Source organism: Dysidea avara, chromosome 1 (assembly GCF_963678975.1).
Source record: "Dysidea avara chromosome 1, odDysAvar1.4, whole genome shotgun sequence".
NCBI lineage: Eukaryota > Metazoa > Porifera > Demospongiae > Dictyoceratida > Dysideidae > Dysidea > Dysidea avara.
Genome location: NC_089272.1, coordinates 26,851,058 through 26,871,139, shown reverse-complemented (window position 1 = coordinate 26,871,139; position 20,082 = coordinate 26,851,058). Strand labels below are relative to the sequence as shown.

Here is a 20,082-nt window from a genome sequence, read left to right as displayed (position 1 = left end):
AATCAATAGCTACAAGCACCATTATAAATAGAGTCAAGTCAAAAGCTAAGAGTTATGTAGAATTCTGTAATAAATATATATTTTTTGGAAAAGGTTTTGTACTTTTTTACAGAGCCTTGAATATTGTTGTCAGCAATTACAGCATTTACTGGTACATCCTTCCAGTGTGATTATGCAAGTACTGTGTTTGTACTTAAATTGTGATTATGGGAGTGAGAAATGGAAATGTAAAAATGGTCCAGATTGTTTTCTGTATTGAACAGAGCGTGTCAAGATTCTGACCCCTGTTGCATAAGGGAATATAATGTCAGCATTGAAGATGGACTACAGGGCTTAGATTAGATTAGTAAGGTATTCATATAGATTAGAATTGTTGCTACTTTGTTGGCTTAATTCAATCACCATTAGCTGTTTCAAAATTGCTTGCTGAGATATACTGGTATCATTTGGTTTGGTGACATTACAGCCCCACAATCAACTTTTGCATGTTAGGCTACAAAAGAATCAAGTGAAATGTTTCTTTCCACGTACGTATTAGGTGAGGTGTTGTAGCAGCTGCCAGCTCTTTTTCAATGTTGGCAATAAACCACAGCCAGTGCAATACCTGTACATTGCACTGCAGTCAGTGTGCATTCTATGAAAATTTTTGTTTCAAAGATAACTGGCTATATAGTAGCTGGGCGGTTCTGTAAGTCCAGTGAGCGCTTCACTGTGGTCTATGGATTTCCACATTTGTTCACACATTACCACAAACATGTTGCCCAATTAACTTTGTACAGCTGCCATTGATCAATTCAGTGCCACCGTAATACACCATTATGTCATTGTGATCATAAATGATTTTGATGATTTGTACTTCTTGTCACAACAACCTCCTACGATGGGTAACCTCAGCACTCTGGTACTGCCTGATCTCCCTCAGTCATTGTCACAGCCCACGACATCCCTGTCTCTAGAAGACCCTAGATTTAGTTAGTGACACAATGGGTTCACCCCTACCAAGACCACACCCATCGCTACAGCTTATGATCTCACACTTGAAGAGCCTGGCAGGTAAAGGAGACAAGTGGATTAATATAGGTTTTCATCCATTGAGTAAGAGATTACAATTTTCTTTGTCATTTAATTTTACAGGAGGAGATAATCATCATAATGTCAGCTTTAATGATTATCTCCGTCTCACAAAAGCTACAAATGTTAACTTTTGTGCATCATCCATTTTTATGATATTTTTGAAAATATTTGTTTCTATGCACAACTTCAATTGAACAAGCTTTATGCCAGTTGGTAGTGTTGTTCACTTTCACTGAATAACCGATTAATCAGAGATTTCTAAAACTCCAATAACCGGTGATAAAGATTAAATAACTGATAGTCGGCTCCCATATATTTCACTCAAAAACACACTAATATTTGAGTACTATTAGAGTACTGAACACACCAATCACTGTAATTTAGTGACTGGTGTCTTGGTATAGTGTATTTTGTTTTGTATAAGTCGTAACTCACTTAGCCCAATACTACTGTAATGTCCATTACACAAACAAGCCATGCTCCGTATAGAGATAATTCACTGTTTTAAAGTCATACCTAAATAGTGGAATTTAGTAGTACCAATATTATCATCAATCATTTATGACCAATAAACTGGTGATTAGAATTTTGTAGGTACACAGCTCTACCAGTTGTACCTACTGTAATGTATTCATTGTTGAATCAGATTTTTTTTTGTTATACAACATTTAATTCAGAAGTGTATATCAAAGAAGATGGAGGAGGCAGTGGCCGCTAAATGTTTGAGGTTGAGCACAAAGAAGAGACACGACATCCGTTAAGAAGCTGAGCTTCACACATCAGAGACTACTACACCCTCACATCATCACTTTCTTTGATGCTAATAGGCTGGATGTAACCTGATTGTCATCATGGAAATGTGAGGAGTTTTATATATGTGATGTACCCATACACACGTGCACAAAAAATGGCCATGGGGCACAAAGTACGCCTGTGGTCTGTAACTTGTAGCATATAGCCAATGAATGGGCGAAAAGTTGCAGAAGTTTATGGTGATCCATGATTCATAAAACTTTGAGAAGTTAAGTGTACCAGGTAACTGGTTTTTATGTTGCTTGATTGCAATTATAGTATCATTTTTTAACTGTTGCCATGTCAACTAGTGCTACTGGAGGTGAACTTTTGGACTACAGTAGACCCTTGTTTATCTGATATTGGAAATAACTGTTGTATTTTACAGTGTGCAAAATAAATTTTCAGACGTGTGCTCACATACTGTCAGGACACATTGTGAAAGTTGAGTGAATATCAAGTGATTTGACCGGACTTTTTACCTTTGGTTGTTTCACCGTTCCTGTGTTTTTACCAACTTGGATTTTTGCTTCTGCCAAATATGGCCACCTATATGTACTGTAGAGCTCAACCACTCACTGACATTACAGTATTTTAAAGGGTGACTACTGGTCACTTAAAATACAAACTGGTTATACAGGTGATTATGAATACCACAGTTAAAAGTACTAATGGCAATCAGGTCATGAATACACAAGATGAATAAAAAATGGAAATTTTAAACTAAGAATAGGGATCGCTGAAAAAAAGCCACAAAACAAGAAGGGATCGCTGGAGTGGTAATGTAAACCACAAATCCCTATTTTGACTCTCTGTCATAAATCTTTAGTTACATGCTCTGTCATTTTGAAATGAGTCAAACTAGGGATTTGTGGTTTACATTACCATCTCAGCGATCCATTCTTGTTTTGTGGCTTTTTTCATTGATCCCTATTCCTAGTTTGAAATTTCCAATTCTTTATTCATCTAGCTTGTGTACTTTTTATAATCCGTTAATGGGTTATGGATTTCTTTTCTTGATTATGAAGACTGTTATGAATAGTGTAATTTTGCATTCTGTATAGTAATGCCGTCAACATTTCAGAGCACACATGAAACTGATCAAATTGCAATGTGCATACAGACTGAGAGTCTCCTAATTTGAGCTACAATTTACATTACTGGTGCCTTTAATAGCTGTCAAATTCAGTGCAAGGATTGTTGTTATACACTTGACTGCATTATTAGAGTATTTATTTGATATACAATTCTGAACTAAATGACTGCTCTATAGTCTGGATAACCCGCCCACGTACAATAATCACGAGCGAAAAAACCACCTTGCAACTAAGTCATCAGCCCAGATTAAGCTTCTTGGCCTATACTGAGTTTAATAAGACAGATTCTATTAGCCACAAACAGTGCATACCAAAAAAACTTAACTCTGAATGTAATCTTGTATTGCTTCTCATGCGCAATGGCATTTTGGCAAGACGAAACGGCCCAGTTTGGGCTGTTTCCATCCGAAAACGAAATCAAAAATAGGTCATGGACATACTCTTGAACATGAATTTGAAACTATGTGAAATAATGCCTCGGGGAGAAAAAGGTAAACAGGATGAATTCTCAATACGAAAATGGCTGTAAAGGTCACCAAAGGTTAAATCTGTGATTGTACTATTTCAAAATAGAAATGTCATAAAGAGTGGAATTTGTGTGGAAAGTTTTAGAATTGTATAAAAAATTACGCATTTTTGCACATTGTCACTCTACTGCTACTCAATGCTTGAAAACAATTTTATAAACTCATAATTTTAAAACTGATTGTGGTACTGCTTAAGTACAGCTACTGTTGAAGGTGCAACATTTAACAAAATAAATATGATATTAATTTTAGGCTTCGTTTGTCCATGCAAATTCAATGTATCTTAAACACTTTATAACCAAACTAACACATGGATGTTTGGATAATTGGGGTGATAATTTTATTGTCTTATTCACTGTTTGTAGCTGGGCGTTTAGAAAACCCAGACCGGACCGGACCTGACCAACTTAGTGGGCCGTGCAAAACTATACAAACTAACTATGTACACCATATACGCAGCTCACCTTTTTATACTCTATTCCATCTTCATTTTATTAAAACTCTTTGACAAAGCATACTTATTTCTAACGGTACATTAATTAGATTATTTGTTTATTCTATTTAATGCCAACTAAGTTCTATTTAATGCTTAGCCTCGTGACGTGTTGGTGTCATCGCGAAGGTAGGTGTTTAGCTGTCAATTATGCATAAATAAATAAAATTGTATACATGTGCAGGTGTCAAGGCCGGTTCATCCAGCGACGCTTTCCGATAACGAAGATAAATGTCAACTGAATATCAAGAAATAACTTTGGCATTCACATGTACTATCCCACTAAAAGTACTTGCTGCTATTGCCAGTGCTCATTTGCTTAATTAAATTATATTGACACTGATTAGCTACAAGTTCTATACAAAAACATGTTTACACTGAATTTAGGTTGCATACAAAAGCATAGTTTACATTGAATGCAGGTTATATATAAAAACATGTTGTGTTAAAGTTCTATAAAGTACAGTAGTAATTGCAAAGTGTGACGCTACCACAATGTTTACCATGTCACAAGTTAAAAGACCAAAGAGAACTCTCCGGTCAAATAGTTCATGTGGACAGTACTCAACTTTTGAGCAATCTCTGAAGGAATCAACCAAGATCTCCCAACAAAACTTGGATTGCTTGCTTGCTTGCAAGCAAGATAATTTAGCACAGTAGTGAGCATTAGACTCTTTCGCTGGAGAACACCATGATTTGCTTGCTTCATGCCAATAAGGCCTCCGTTCAAGTCTTAAAACACACAAGTCATATGGTGGAAAATGTACAGTACCATTCACCTCACGTAGACTTGAACGACAGGATTGGCATATTCGAATATTACCTATAACAAACTTCAAGATAAAGGGATTACGATTATGTGGTAACGAATGAAATGACATTTGTGGTAACAAATGAAATGACATTTGTGGTAACGAATGAAATGACATTTGTGGTAACGAAGCCATTTGTGGTGATGAGGGGAAGGACATTTGTTGTGGTGGCAATTGGAAGTTAAAATTACCCATTGACGGGGTTTGCATGATTGGAGAGGTGATGTTCACTGGTTGGTGATTCGGCATGTAAAAGGTGGCATCTGTATTTACTGCAACATTATATGGCATATTAGGTTGACAGGTTGAGGAACTACTAGAAGATTGTGATAACACAATTGATCTAGAAGATTGTGATGATGACACTGTTGACCTGCTAGAAGACCGTGATGATGACAAAGTGGGCTGGTTTGAGGAGATTTCTTCTTTCGAGCTGGCTTATCACTTTTTACCGGCAGTTCTTGGCATATCTATTTTTGCAAGATTTGTCAGGTTAGGGGAGCATTTTTTCTTGCGGTACTTAGATAAAAATAGTTCTAATTCTGAGCAAAAACAAGCAGCTGCTACTGTGTGGCTGCAGATCCGTAGAGCATTCCAATTTGGACAACCATTCTCGCAACATACAGTTCCCCCTGGCTTTATGGTGACTATTCTTGGTCTAGTACTAGATTTACTGGCAACCACAATTGTTCTATCCACACTCTTTGAAAAACACAGCCCATTTACTACAGCACCTTGAATCTGTAGTAATTCTTTTGCCTTATTCCATATTCCTTGAACTGTAGTAAATGGGATGTTAGGAAGATCAGCCTCATCCGGACTTATTGGTATTGGAGAGTAGTCAGTGGAGCAGTTAAATGAACTGGTCTCATCATCTGTAGAACTCAATGACCCTGACACTTTGGTTGTAGACACTTTGTGAAGATGTAACTCTCTTTGCTTAGGGGTCATCTTGACCCATTTCAGTTGGTCTACAATGAGGTGTTTGTACATGGATCTGAAACGAGCCACTCCTTTGTTTAATACAACCAATTCTAAAAGCTGATACGACTGATGCACTAAGTCTTGCATGCTACTGTTAAATTGGTCCCATTGTGAAGCTTTGTATTCTGTCTTTCCATGCATCACACTGTTAATGCACTCACTATCATTTGTGTAGTATGGGCTAGGTGGGGATCCTACTTCACGAATGGGTCTTAGCATTCCTCAGCTTTATTGGTAATAAACCAATCAAAAAATACAGGTTTTTCTCCTGTACATGCTTGCTCCCTCTCATCCCATACATCTTGTAGTTCCTCTAATTTCTCTTCAAAGGAAGATGAATCTTCTGCATCAACCAGTCCTTCGGTATGTATTCCATCTTCTGTCCTTCCAAATACATCCATCAAAAATTCGTCAACTATAATTGAAGGAATGGATAAATCTTTAAGCTTCATACTTAAATTTGCTCTGTAGTGGCGAAAACAGCGCAGATGGATGGCATTTGGAAAATTGGCTGTCAATGCTTTGTGAAGCTCAGCTTCTCCGTCGGTACCAAATGCCAAAATGTTACGGAGATGTGGTCCAAGACTTATTAAACCAGATGCAAAAAAATTATGTGACGAAAACTTCTTTTGCTGATGGACCAAAATTGGTCCAAGCATAAGTGGACTGTTGCCCTTTGTTCGATGTTCAAGAAGCAAATTTCGATAAACAATTGGTGTAACATTGAATTCACCAAAATTAAATGTAGGGTCTACATCCATAATGGCAAACTCAATGGGATTGGTTAAAAATCTCTCCATATCATTTAGCTGTCTGTCACTAGCAAGAATAGCCACAGGCTCAGGTGCTGCAACGACGACTCGAACAAATTCTTTTCCTGGCACACTAGACTTACACTGAAGCATGACATTATAAAGCACATCAGAACTACGGTACAGCTCAACTACAACTTCACACACGCATGGAACCACGCGTGATTTCGCGTGGAAACATGCTTTACGATCCGTGGAAAACACAAATTCCACGGTAAAATAACCCACACAAACCAGCACTGTCAACTCGTGAGACCTCCGAGTTTTGCGAGGATTTTTGCGTGATTTGCGTGGCGTGATCACGGACTTGTTCTTGCCAAGACTAGTACATAGCTACGTACGTAGCTCACAGCTCAGCTAGTTATTTAATTTGTCAATTCACTAGAATAGGCATACTACGTATATACTACATACGTACGTACTTACTAATCGCTGAAAAGAGTTGGTGCAAATTACTGGTGCTTGCCCTACGAGGAAAGCCGGAAATAAGGCATTATTTGGAGTCAGGGATTTGCCATGCCTCGTTTGTCGTATGAGGCCAGACGCAGGGTGATATCGTTGTATAATTCTGATTATTCGGTGTTGGAGATCAGTAAGAGACTGGACGCCGAAAAAGTAGATGTAAGCCCTAGAGCGCTGTACAATTTAGTGCAGAAGTATCGCCTGAAAGGAACTATTAGGGACCTGCCACGCCGCAAGATGCCTCAAATTTTAACAGAAGAGATGAAAATATTTATGGAGGAAAGGCTGCGCGCGAATGATGAGGTTACAGCTAGAGCGATGAAGAATTTGCTTCTGGAAAAGTGGCCGGATCTTGAAGTTTACATTCCCACCATCAAGCGGGTGCGAAGAAATCTAGGTTGGGTGTGTACAAGGCCTCATTACTGCCAGTTGATACGTGAGGTGTGTGCTGTTATTATTATATTTCAAAAAGTTAAATGCATGTGTTGCATAAATTTATGGCCTGCATATTGTATCAGCACTTCACTATCTCATCGTTCTTATGACTGCTTGACATCATGCATTGTATTTGTGACTATATCACATCATGTCAATATATCCACAATGTTTTAACATACCATACAAGTTAGGACTAGCGTCTCAAAACTACTGGTGGGAATCTGACACATATTATTGTACTTGTATGTACAGCTCTAGGTGATACCTACAGTTGACCTAAAGCACACAAATACGTATGTAGCTAGAGCTCCCAAGCCATTATTCACTCTTTTAAAATGATGTGTTTTTAAACTTTAGCTTAATAAAAGAAAACGCTTGATTTGGTGCAAAGAGCAACAAAGAACTACTGAAAAATTTCAGGATGTCATTTTCTGCGATGAGTCAACTGTGCAGCTTGAGTAACACAGCAGAATTTGCTTTCATAAAAGGATGCAGCCAAGAGTATTGAAGCAGAAGGCAAAACACCCCATTAAAGTGCATATTTGGGGTGGAATCTCTGCCCGAGGAGCAACCCAACTGGTCATTTTCTCTGGCATTATGAATGCCGAGCACCTTGGAGCAGTGTACAATGCAGGATTGTTGCCATTTATAGAGGAACGTTTCCCAGACCACCATAGATTGTACCAAGATAACAATCCCAAGCACTCCTCAAAATACATTGAATGTTTTTTGAAAAATAAAGGAGTAAATTGGTGGTACACGCCACCTGAATCGCCTGATTTAAACCCAGTCGAACTGGTATGGGGATCCCTAAAGCAATACCTAAGAAACTCCGCTAAACCAAAGAATCTAGCTGAACTGAAACAAGGGATTAAACAGTTTTGGCGGACTCTAACGCCTGAAATGTGCCGGAAGTATATCAGCCATTTGAAAAAGGTGATTCCAAAGATAATTCAGGTGGAAGGTGATCCAAGTGGATATTAACTATAATTTATATACAATACAATACATACTGTTCCACATCATGTCAAAAATTATGCCTAAATCACTACATTGGGTTGTTCTAAACTTCTGACTGCTTTTTCAATTTTCTTTTAAGCTCCCTCCCCTGGTCATCAATTTTAACTATACAGTTGTGCCAGTCACTTTCTTCATCAGCTAGTTTTTCTGAAGGGTGAACTTCAAAACTTTCTTCTTTACATAAGATATGATCGTGGCAGTGTATTTTACAGGGCCGTTAAATGGTCATAGAGCTCGAAGCAAAACCTTTTAAAGCATTTTCAAGATGCTACTACAGTACACCAAAATTTCAAACTAGCCCAAAGCGACTGTCCTATAGCAAATATCCTATACACACATGAACCTGTTTGCCATCAAAATCGTGAATTATCATTTTCTTTGTAATGTCAACAGCCTATAGTACAAACAAAAGCATTGCAACATATAACATATGTAAATGATATTGTATAACAATGAATAAGATAGGCCTAAGGAGCAAGATTAAAAGCTGCATTACTCCCCATGTGGGTAGAAATATTTGTTGTTTGATGAATATAATTTGTAGCACAGTCATAAAGTACAGTAGTGGACAAAAATGAATTACCCATTTCTGTTTAATGCAACGGAATTTCCATTCCGCTTGCACTAGACATTTTTGTAATGACGGCGGCTGAAAGAGTGAAGTTGGAATCACCAGCAAAAGAGCCCAGTAGAACACAAATGGACTATAGTTCAATGCATTAGACTTTGAACACTTTACTACGAACAAGTCGCCAGCCTTTTGAGTTGTTAATGTAAACAGCAGTGCCACAAAATAAAATGTGCACTAAAGCTGCCCTTAAATTTTAATAGCCGTCATCCTTGGATTATACTAAACGTCCTATTTCACCGAGTGCCCTTACTGAACAGCTAGAGTCTGTAAAGCCAATCAGTGATCATACACCGTGCACATAAGAAATTCAAATGCAAGCATGCACACAGTAAAAGTATGAATTGTGCTTACCGAGTTTTTGTCATCTTCAAGTGAACATTCAGGTTCTTGATGCTACAAGTACATATATTGGAAAATAGAACACCAAAATCACATTAGTGACTCGAGAAAACATGGAATAACAGAAACAGAATAACTGAATCACCAAAATTTGTGTTGAAAACAATTCATAAATATTAAGCATATACACTTCACACATCTGCAGAATATTCAATGGGGAAGGCAAAATCATCGGTCTGATTTTTATGTTGAATGCTCATAAAGAATCCACTCTACAATGAACTTTTAAATCTGCTTAGTTATAGAGACAGCACAATCACGCGAGTTGATAGTACTTTTATTAAATTACTAAAAGCCAACTGCTAAAAACAATGGTCAAACGAAGAATAGCTCAAGAAAAGAATGCACACAAATTTATCCACTTTGCAAATCAACGTACAACGAGCATACAGATCTTGATATACAGCAACCACATACAAAATAGGCTTTACTACTAAATGCTAATCCTTACTTTTGATCTAGGTGAGCAGGGAGGAAATTCACTGACATCAATTATAAAAGGATCCTGTAAGGTATTTGAAAATTGTTTTACGTCACATAAAGATAAGAGTATAGTGTATTTGCATGACAACATGGCATACCTTGTCACCCCCTCTCTTTGTTTCATCTCCCTTGTCACTCCCTCTCTTTGCTTCATCTACTGTCATCTTGTCAGTCTAATAAGTGGAAATATCTCTCAAACCCACCAATACATAATGGCAAGAGTGTATAATATAGAGAGAGTGTCCTACTGGAATACACTCGCCAAGCACACTGCTTAAAGTGATGATGCAATAGGCTGTAATCACATAATGTGTAAATGATTTGATCCTGGCCAATGCACCTGATTGCTGAAGAAGCATGATACCATGCAAATGCCATAGGTCAGCAAGTTTATTCCACTAGTGCCATTGACACCAATCAACAAGCCTTTCAGTTGGAGTTTCAATTACACAGTATACTCTAAATAAAACAATAAAGCCAAATTTTGCTATATCCCTGTACAGTAGCGGACAAAATAAAGTTTTTGTTCAATTGGCGTTCCGTTTAAGCTCAAGGTGGCAAGCAAATAGCCCTATTTCTACAAACCAGTTAGCCCTTCACTATTACAAGTTGCATAGTGTTGTGTAATATAGAAAGACAAATATTTTGATGCACAATAGTACCGGCACTAAAGCCAGCAGCTTCCTTTATAGACAAAAGAATGCATAATTACGTAATAGAAAACGCATAATTTTGATAAGTTTGATGACGCACGGATCATAATAGTTACCAGCAAAACATAATACACTGTAACTTACTGCTGGTTTCTTGTTCTTTTCACCACCATCATCATGCTACAGTACAAGAGTGTAACAGTACATGAGATATCCAATTTACAATTCAATTACCTTTAAACGTTTAAGTACCTTCTCTCTGGTCTACTCAAAAAGTAATTTAAGACCACAAGGTTTAGCAATTGGAATAATGCAGAATGCAGCAAAGGCCATTAACACCTGGAGGCTTTCTTCCTTGAAACATAGTCTACGGCCTCAAATTTTGGTTCAATGGACTTGCCTCATCCTTCTCAGCAAGATGGTGGCTATTTTTTAATGAAGGGCTGCACTACCTCCTGCAAAGTTATGGCCGCTTGTTGACAGACTTCAGGTCACTGAAGTAGAATATATAATTATCCCTTGAACTCCCTACATATAGTGGCAAAAATCGCTAAATATAATTTCCGCAAAGTCGCTGTTCCGCTATTCCGTGTTTTATAGCCTCCCTCGAAGGATTGCTAGTGCTATGCAAACATGAATTATACATCACCTGTAAACAATAAATCAGCTTCATACTCCTTGTCCGACCAAATAACTCGGCATTTCCCATCGTTGATGCTTCCTTCAATAATTTTATCGCTCCGGATAACGCTAGTTCCCTCATCGCCGAAGTCCACCAAAGCATTTGGCTTGGCAGATCCTAGAAAAAGAATTAGAATGACAGGTACAATCTTAGCATCGACTTCCAAGTACTCAACGAAAACTATAAGCCCTAAACTTACCTTCAGATACACGTCTTTCAGAGATCCTGACCATTCTAAGTGCTAGAGTGTTCTTTCGAACCGTTCAGTTCAAGGCACGTGGTGATTGTGGTTAGAAGATCACGTGCAATTAAATTCTAATATATTCGCTGTGCAGGGCAGGGGTGTGATGCTTTAGCTCCCGAGCTCCTGTGCTGAGATCACTGTAAAGTTCTTTGAAATCACTGTAAAGGTCTTGCTCAGATCCCCTGAATGCAACATATCTTGCTTTTTTACTGCGTGGGTTCCACGGTTTCCACACGTGTTTCACGGATTTCGTGAGGGCTCCACGATCATGCATGGAATCATTGCGTGGTTCACCACGAGACTGCATGGTTTCACTAGGAAGTAAGGCGAGTGAGTAAGCGTGGACCACGATGGCCGTGACAATGGAACCACGCATACACTGACGTGGAAACATGCGTGATCACGCGTGGAATAGTGAAATTATAGTTGAGCTGTACCGTAAATGCCTTTTCCTTAGATTTATAATAAGCCACTTGCTGGCTGTTCTTAGGCAAAGCTCCCACACTTCGACTGTTCATGACTCCACCTACATTTTCCACTACTTCCATCATGACACCTTTGTTTGACTTTTTGCTATTAACCCTCAGCTTTTCTTTGGTGCTCTTCATAGTACGGATGTACGCTTCGTCACCCTTGCTGTTACCATGTGACCTTGGAACTACTGAGTGTGGCTTTACTTTGTCATCAAATCCATAACTCACAAGACATATACTTTGACGTACTTGTTTCTCATCTAAAAAAAACACAGGTGTATCATAACAATATTACTGACATTACCAAGAGTTTGTTATCTTAATAAGTGAGAGTGTGTCTTCCATGGTGAAAGAAACAATAAATTTTAGTGTTGAATGGAGTTGATAAGGTCAATATAAGGTATTATTCTTTGAATGATTTAGGTGTTACTTGACTCAGCACTTTCCATTGAAGTGTTTCCAGAACTCTTGATATCACATACCATAAAGATAGTAGTATGTCCTTTTGAAATCATTGTGAGGATCATGGGTGTAATATACTCTACTCAAAGTATAGAACTGACTGTTTTCATCAGGAGGTTGTTTAGCTCATTTATTATCAACAGAAACTGCTCTAGTAACTTTACCCTTGTTCAACCACACTATTGCTTTGGTTGTTTTTGTCCCTTTATGAATCCAATGACCGCAATCATCTGATTTGATATCATCTATATCCTCAAGCTTATTAAGGTCAACCAAAAATGATGCATTTTGCTCCACTGCAATAGGTTGCTTTGTACAAACTCTGTCAGGGTGTCGAGACAGCAAGATTTTGATAGCTTCAGAATAAGTAAAGTGTTTCTTGCGTGAAAATATCGGAACACACTTGTCTTCATGAAGATACAGTGGATCCTCAGTTATCCGAACGCCTCTGTTCCAAGCTTTTGGGAAAAGTGTTCGGATAACTGAATTTGTTCGGATAACTGAATAAGCAAAGAATCTTAGTGTACAATACTGTACAGTCCTTACATATATGGTGTTATAGATGTCTGTTTAAGAGATGATAAGCGTTTCTTGGCAGCCATGTCCTTCAGTGATATCAAAACACTTGTGTTATAGGCAGACGCCTCAGGTTGATATTGAAGCCAAGTGATACACTTTTCAAACATGTCCAATGATGCATTTTGCTCCACTGCAATAGGTTGCTTTGTACAAACTCTGTCAGGTTGTCGAGACAGCAAGATTTGGATAACTTCAGAATAAGTAAAGTGTTTCTTGCGTGAAAATATCGGAACACACTTGTCTTCATGAAGATACTGCACTTAGTTAGACCCGTCTATGTTATCCTCATCGTAGGTAAACTCATCTCCATCTTCCTCATTGCTAGACTTATTTCCTTCAGCTTCATTAGACTTCTTTCCATGAAGATATCGTTTATCTTTAGCCATACTGTCATCGGAGTCACTATTGGAACTAATCACAATGGTGTCTTCAGTGCAATATTCCTCCTGAAAAACATGAAGTTAAAAAGTGCATGCTATAATGCAGTGGCTACTACTACAATGTTTAGAGGAGTAATGTAAGAGAGAAGGGAAGAACTTTTGCAGTTTTCATGCATTAACAGCTTTGCACAAAACATTTCCCCTTGAATCTTAGTGCAGCTGTCAGAACTCAATCAAAATAATGCTGCAGAAGTATATGGCACAAAATCCCCTACCCCCAGGGCTATATGGTTGCTATAGTTAATTGTACTACTCAAAATCCCCTACCCCCAGGGCTATATGGTTGCTATAGTTAATTGTACTACTGACAATGTTTACAGAAACTTACTTGAGAGCTTTGCTCGAACTTCTTATTCCCTGTTGACGTCTTATCAAAACGCTGAAACCTCTTATTCCCGGTTGACATCTCATCATCTTCGCTGTCGGAAAACATTGCGCAGAACTTCTTATTCCCTGTTAACGTCTTATCAAAATATTGAAACCTCTTATTCCCGGTTGACATCTCTTCATCTTCGTTGTTGGAAACCATCGCTGGATGAACCGGCCTTGACACCTGCACATGTATACAATTTTATTTATTTCTGCACAATTTACAGCTAAACACCTACCTTCGCGATGACACCAACACGTCACGAAGCGAACACGAGGCTAAGCATTAAATAGAACTTAGTTGGCATTAAATAGAATAAACGGATATTCTAATTATGTACCGTTAGAAATAAGTATGCTTTGTCAAAGAGTTTTAATAAAATGAAGAAGATGGAATAGAGTATAAAAAGGTGAGCTGCGAATATGGTGTAGCTAGTTTGTATAGTTTCGCATGGCCCGCTAAATTGGTCCGGTCCGGTCCGGGTTTTCTAAACAGCCTTTGTAGCTACATTGAAGCACTGAAGGATATTCACAATGGACTCAACCACATAATGCATAGTCGTTCATTGACCACATTTTACCTATCTGGTCTACAAGAAGTAATTGAAGACTCACTCCTTCATAATATAGAGGTGCTCGTTATATAGAATTGTTCGATATGTACTGGGTTTGTGTGTTGTTTTATTTAACGTACTTTACTACTTGTTATGTAGAATAAATTACAACAATTAAAGCATCGCTGCTCTCCCAAAATCTTTGCTGATGCTGTGTGTTGCTACAGTAACTGTCTTCAACACCACATTTCAGCTGATATCATGCCAGATAACCCAGGTGTGTGTGTGTGTTTGTGTGCATAAGTGTATGTGTGCATATGTGGAGCAGCGTCAGCCTGGTAATCGAAAGGTTGCCTGGTTATGGCCGAGTTGCTGTTATTGTTGTTTCCTTGAGTAAGAAACTTTACCCCCTGCAAAAGGGGGTGTGTTACTTCCTTGTAGTGTACATGTGTTCATTAACAATTGCAATATGGACTATTTTCATCACTTTAGAGTTCAAAGGTAATGTGTCACTATGTTGTACTGAACGTTGTGTAGTTACCTTCCACTCTCTCTGTTGGAGGAGACTTTGTGAGGATAGTGTTGACCATCAGAATGATAAGGTGTGTAACACTTCTCTCTAGTCATGTACTTGTTTGTTAACTTTTTTAGTAAATAATTATTATGACTGGTGAACCCACGCATAGCGCATCTGAAATGGCACCACGTGCCCCAGTTATATCAATTATCGTCTGAAAAGTGAAGTATCCATTACGCTTCGCTGTCGACTATGTTCAACTCGTTACACAGCAATACGAATCAAGAACTGCTTGAAAAGCGCCTTTGCAATCAAAATAGCCACTATGAAAAATATGGACGATTTCTGTTTCGAAGGGAAGCCATCACGTGCTCATGCCAAATCTATACCTTTCCCTGTCAGCAAAGATGAATGGGACACAAAGGAGAACACTGGTAAGTCCATGAAGAATGCATTGTACGTACTGCGGTATGCCGAAAGACACCTGTCGGGCCGAAGCGATGTCAAACAGTGAAAAAATCAAGCTCGTAGCCTTACCTGTTATTGAGTTATGCTTGTCTGAAGGCATCAGTCAGTTACTTACTTACTTATTTACTCAGTCAGTAGAAAATTCCGTCGAATAAAAAAAAATTTAAAATTCCGTAGCAACTTGTTGAAAGCATTTCAGGTCGATCTGAAAGCTTGTTTGGGCTTAGTTTTACCTCACCAATACTGCCTCATTGTCATCAGGGAAAATTAAGGCTGGTTTTTGGGTGATATTATTTTGTGGGCCACGCCTACTGCTTTGTGGTCCCTACTATACCGTTACTATCATACTGTATGATGTTAATGGTAAAGACATCTCTATAGTGTTCAATACTTCTAGCACTGTGCTAATGCTGTTTTGTGTGTGAAACAAGGATGTGGTAGATCTTCATAGATATGTAGTATTGGCCAGCCAGATATACAACCTTTGGTTAGTATTTGATCAACTACCAAAAGGGAGAACTGCTAAACTACTATATAGTTAAAAGTATTTGATTGTATGTGACAAGCCTTTGCATGTGTGACATAAGTTTGACTAGCCTTTGTTATTGTTCAAAACTTATCACTTTCCCAAAGTAGCTTATCCAAATGACCCACATGGAAATAAGATAGCACACACACACACAAGGTAGCAAGGACAAAGTGTAAAACAAATTAAATTAAAGGTCAGACCAGGGGATAAGACAAGATCAAATTAACTAATACATCCTGGTATGTTTGAAAATATTTCACATGAGCCAATGCAAAATGGTTATTGTACGACCATTTCAGTGAATATTTTGTAATTTGGACTCTGTGGTCATATGAACTTGGGAAGGGAAACAAAGCAATTGTGAGGCTTCAGAATCAACGGGAAGTGGCAATTACTGATTTGCCACAATAGTCTACACATTACTTTTATCAAATAACCTTAAACAGTGGTCCGCAGTGAATATAAAATATATTATTATTATTGGAAGGTCTGTTTCTTGAGAATAATATTTTAGCAGCACTAAGGAAGGGTCTTGCGTAATTTCATTCTCACTTACGTTGGCTAATCATTGTCAGTTTCTATTTTTAGGAGTATCTTGGAGAAGTCTGTATTACTGAAGATCATAGTGGTGTAACCAAGGTGATAAAACATTATGAAGCAGTTGGACGGCCCAAGGTCATTGCACAAGTAAGTATTACATATGTAAATGACTTTTTTCAAGAATTCATAATGTATACACCCCCTGTAGAGGGAGGGAGAGTGTATTACCTGGTCAAAACACACTGCGTTCAAAGATTGCACAATGTCTATCGGCACTAAAACGTATCAAATCGCTACTAAAGGGTGTTGATTTGATAGATGCACTACAAGTACACTGCTCAAATATTAATTTCAAGTAAAGCGCACTAAATGTGGCACGGGGTGCACGTTATCTATACATAATTTTTCTCAACGCGCGTAAATATGTGGCACGCTGTAGGGAAAGCAGCGATATTCGGTGAAGAAGAACAGACAAACGAAGATGATGAAGATCCTGAGCCTAGCAGTAAGTGGACAAAGAGTGAAAAAACCAAGATCTAAGCCACTAAAGGGAAAAGGCCTCGTAAGATGTTGACGAAAGCAGAAAAGAAATGAATTGTTGACCATGTAAACAGTTTAAATGTGATGGCTGTTGCAGCGGTATCTTTAACAGAAACTATTCGTGCAATACCTAATCGTGAGGCTGAACTAAAAAGTGCCTGTGAGAGGATTTTGCTGTCCCAAGTGTCCTTCTATGTGGAACACTTACAAGAAATGTTTGAAAAGTTATAAAACGAATGTTCTCTGATGAAAGACCGATATCTCCATTTTCAATTAAAATGGCATAACCATTGTAGCCTATTTTTGGTTGATAGAAACCAAGGCTTAACATCATTAGGATTACATCCTTCAGACCTTTGGCTAGCAAGGTCGTATTGGTGAGAGCACAATGGAGCCAAATTGCTTTTCAACACTCTATTTCCAAGAAGGGCAAGAAAACATTTACGATGTTATTTTCATCCGCAATTTTCAACTATTTTCTAAGCCACTGTCATAGTTTGCTGGAGTCCAAACATAGCCACAGTAGTTACAGAAAGATACTTACCTTCGTTTTGGTGGTGCTGCTTTAGCGAGCATGTTACACTTGAGGTACGATAAAATGAGAATTGTCAAGTTTGATGACAAAAACACACAGCAGATCTCCGAAGAGATAACAATACTGCAACGGATTAATTCTTATACAAAGGAACACATCCCAGACTATCTCAAATACAGAGATAATGGCCACATGTATTTTCCTTGCCCGGAGATGTTACAATTCTTGACAGCTGTGGATTTAATAACTAAGGAAAATGCCAACAAAGCTGGATTTAAAGAACATGGTTCAGAATTATTGTACAAAGCCTCTAAAGCTCTTCAAGCTGCAAGCCACCTCAGAGCTTTATTTGTTAATTTGATAGCCACTAAAGCACCAGAATTTGGTGATCTTAGTCAGAAATCAATTAATAGTGTATATGATGAACTTGTACGGAAGCTTAGCAATACACGATTAAATGAATTTATTGATTCTTTCAAGCAAAGCACTGCTGCCCACAAAGGTATGGGGACCTTGACAGGACAGAATTTAAGGGACAGCCTGTTAAGTCATCATGTGAATCTTAAGAGTCACATTACCAATAGTTCATGAACAGAGAAACATTTTATAAATTGTATTTGGTAATTGTAAATTGATTGTAAAATATTTGCTGACTATGTTTAATTTGCTGCTACACTAGATTGTTTCTCTTTAGTGTTGTATTTTTTCTTTTCCAGCGTAGACTCTGACAGTTGAAGAGCAGTGTCTCGGTATCCCACTGATCTGTGATGATGAGAGCTGACACAGTGTTTGATTAAGTGAGCAGCCCTGGTGTTCGCATAATTTGTTGCACTCAGCTTTCCACCAGAAGTGTGCTTGAACTGGCTGAAAAGGGTTTCAACTGCACTTCCTGAGAGTCTCACAAGACTTACAAAGTAGTCAGGGTATTTGTCCAGAAAGCCACCCACAAAACTAGTGAATCCGTAGACACACACACGCAGTAGGTCCCATGCTATAAACAACAAAAGAAACAGTCATCTATAAGCCTGTTAATACAAATATTAAAGAATTTGACAAAGTAACTTTACTTGTCAATCACTCATTCACCATAATCCCACGCTTATATAGTCACTACCCCCGTTTTAAATACAAAGTGTAAGTGATGTTGTGTTGTTTCTTACTTTGCCAGCTCAGAAATCTCGGGTCCTGTAATTTCAATGGTCCTGTTGAGGGTAAAATAATGAACAATATCCTTAAAAATGCCTGCCTACCACTTGCTGATAGATTACTGTGCCAAGAGGTGAAGTATGAATAACTCTCTTGAATAGACTGAAGTATTGGAGACTGTATGCTGACAATCTTACTGTGGCTGAGAAAACCGTTCTCAAACAACTTATTGCAAGCCTCCAGATACTTCAATGACAGCTGAACACTAGCAGTATCTGATGGTGCTGGAGTATGGTTGCAGTACATGTACAATTCTGAGAGTACATGTTCTTGCTGTAGTAATTAAGATGACACTAAAAATAATAAATTTAATTTCTGACCTGAACAATTTTTGCAGGCAAAACATTCAACTTTGTCTATGAGTCTGGAAGGACATAGGCCTCCTGAAACTTTGGTACCATTCTTGCTTCCCCATTGTCCCATCTCTGACACTCCCTTGCATACAAGTCAGTGATGGCTTTCCAGCCAAACTTTTCTCCTCCTATGGTGTTCTGAAAATACTTGGTCCCACCGCTTTGTGATGAAAATAATGCATTCACCATATTTTTAAGCTAAGTGCAAAAATGTAAATTTCTTCCAATGTACATATATAGTATACCTGGTAACTAGGGCATATCAGCCAGTAGATTTTGTTGGGTGGGTCAAACTGGTTGATGAAGTACGGCTTAACTTCATATGGATCTTTTCCATCATTCATGTCATATGTACCAGTAACATGACCACGTGTAGCTTTAAGAGCTGATAGATTGGAAGAGGAGCCATCAAAAACTAGTAGGCTGGTCTTGAGGCCATTCACCTGTAGATGAAAATGCATTACTGCATGTAAAAATAAACTACACACCTGTACCTGAAATAATTCAATCGTTTCTAGAACAGAAGCTATCACAAATTTTCCTGACATCGCTTCAGCACTACTAAAAAATGGCCCCACTATGTCAAACGAAGGTGTTAAGTCCCTCCACAAAAGCTGTAACATATGAGTTGTTTGCTGGACATGCTGGTCTGGTGACATGGATTGAAATACATCATGCAGAGTCGACTGATCTCTCTCAGTCATTGCAAGACCAATGATGCATTGATTCCGTGAATTTCATATCAATCTGCTGACAACCTTGACTTCATCAAATATGAGCACCCCATCTGATTTGGGAATATGCTTTCCTTCCTTTTCACATTGTTTTAATAAAGCTTCATATGTTTCTACTTGCTTTGATATAGACTCAGAACAAGCACCTGTATAGGATTGCAGGGTTGAATGTGAAGGTAA

The 20,082-nt window shown here is 38.2% G+C and overlaps 1 protein-coding gene and 1 long non-coding RNA gene across 9 annotated transcripts in view; one reads left to right on the top strand and one right to left on the bottom strand.

Annotated features, from left to right (window-relative positions):
* Window positions 1–20,082, top strand: part of LOC136260527 (E3 ubiquitin-protein ligase TTC3-like) — a 79,792-nt gene that overhangs the window by 29,207 nt on the left and 30,503 nt on the right. The window contains exons 3-7 of one of the 7 annotated variants that reach the window (XM_066054299.1): window positions 1,752–1,933; window positions 14,432–14,558; window positions 14,640–14,757; window positions 15,018–15,082; window positions 16,583–16,681. In XM_066054299.1, coding sequence (XP_065910371.1) covers window positions 1,926–1,933; window positions 14,432–14,558; window positions 14,640–14,757; window positions 15,018–15,082; window positions 16,583–16,681 — 417 coding nt within the window. In that variant the 5' untranslated portion in view covers window positions 1,752–1,925. Of the gene's footprint in view, window positions 1–1,751; window positions 1,934–14,431; window positions 14,559–14,639; window positions 14,758–14,921; window positions 15,083–16,582; window positions 16,682–20,082 lie in introns of all 7 variants that reach the window. The other 6 variants (XM_066054290.1, XM_066054337.1, XM_066054314.1 and 3 more) reach the window with 6 other exon arrangements.
* On the bottom strand, window positions 9,504–10,923 carry LOC136260570 (uncharacterized). 2 transcript variants are annotated; one of them, XR_010703617.1, is made up of 5 exons: window positions 10,912–10,923; window positions 10,822–10,857; window positions 10,123–10,197; window positions 9,993–10,046; window positions 9,504–9,535 (listed from the first exon to the last, which is right to left on the bottom strand). It is a non-coding gene; the product is annotated as an uncharacterized lncRNA (long non-coding RNA). The 2 variants fall into 2 exon arrangements; XR_010703614.1 differs by having other exon boundaries at window positions 10,822–10,923.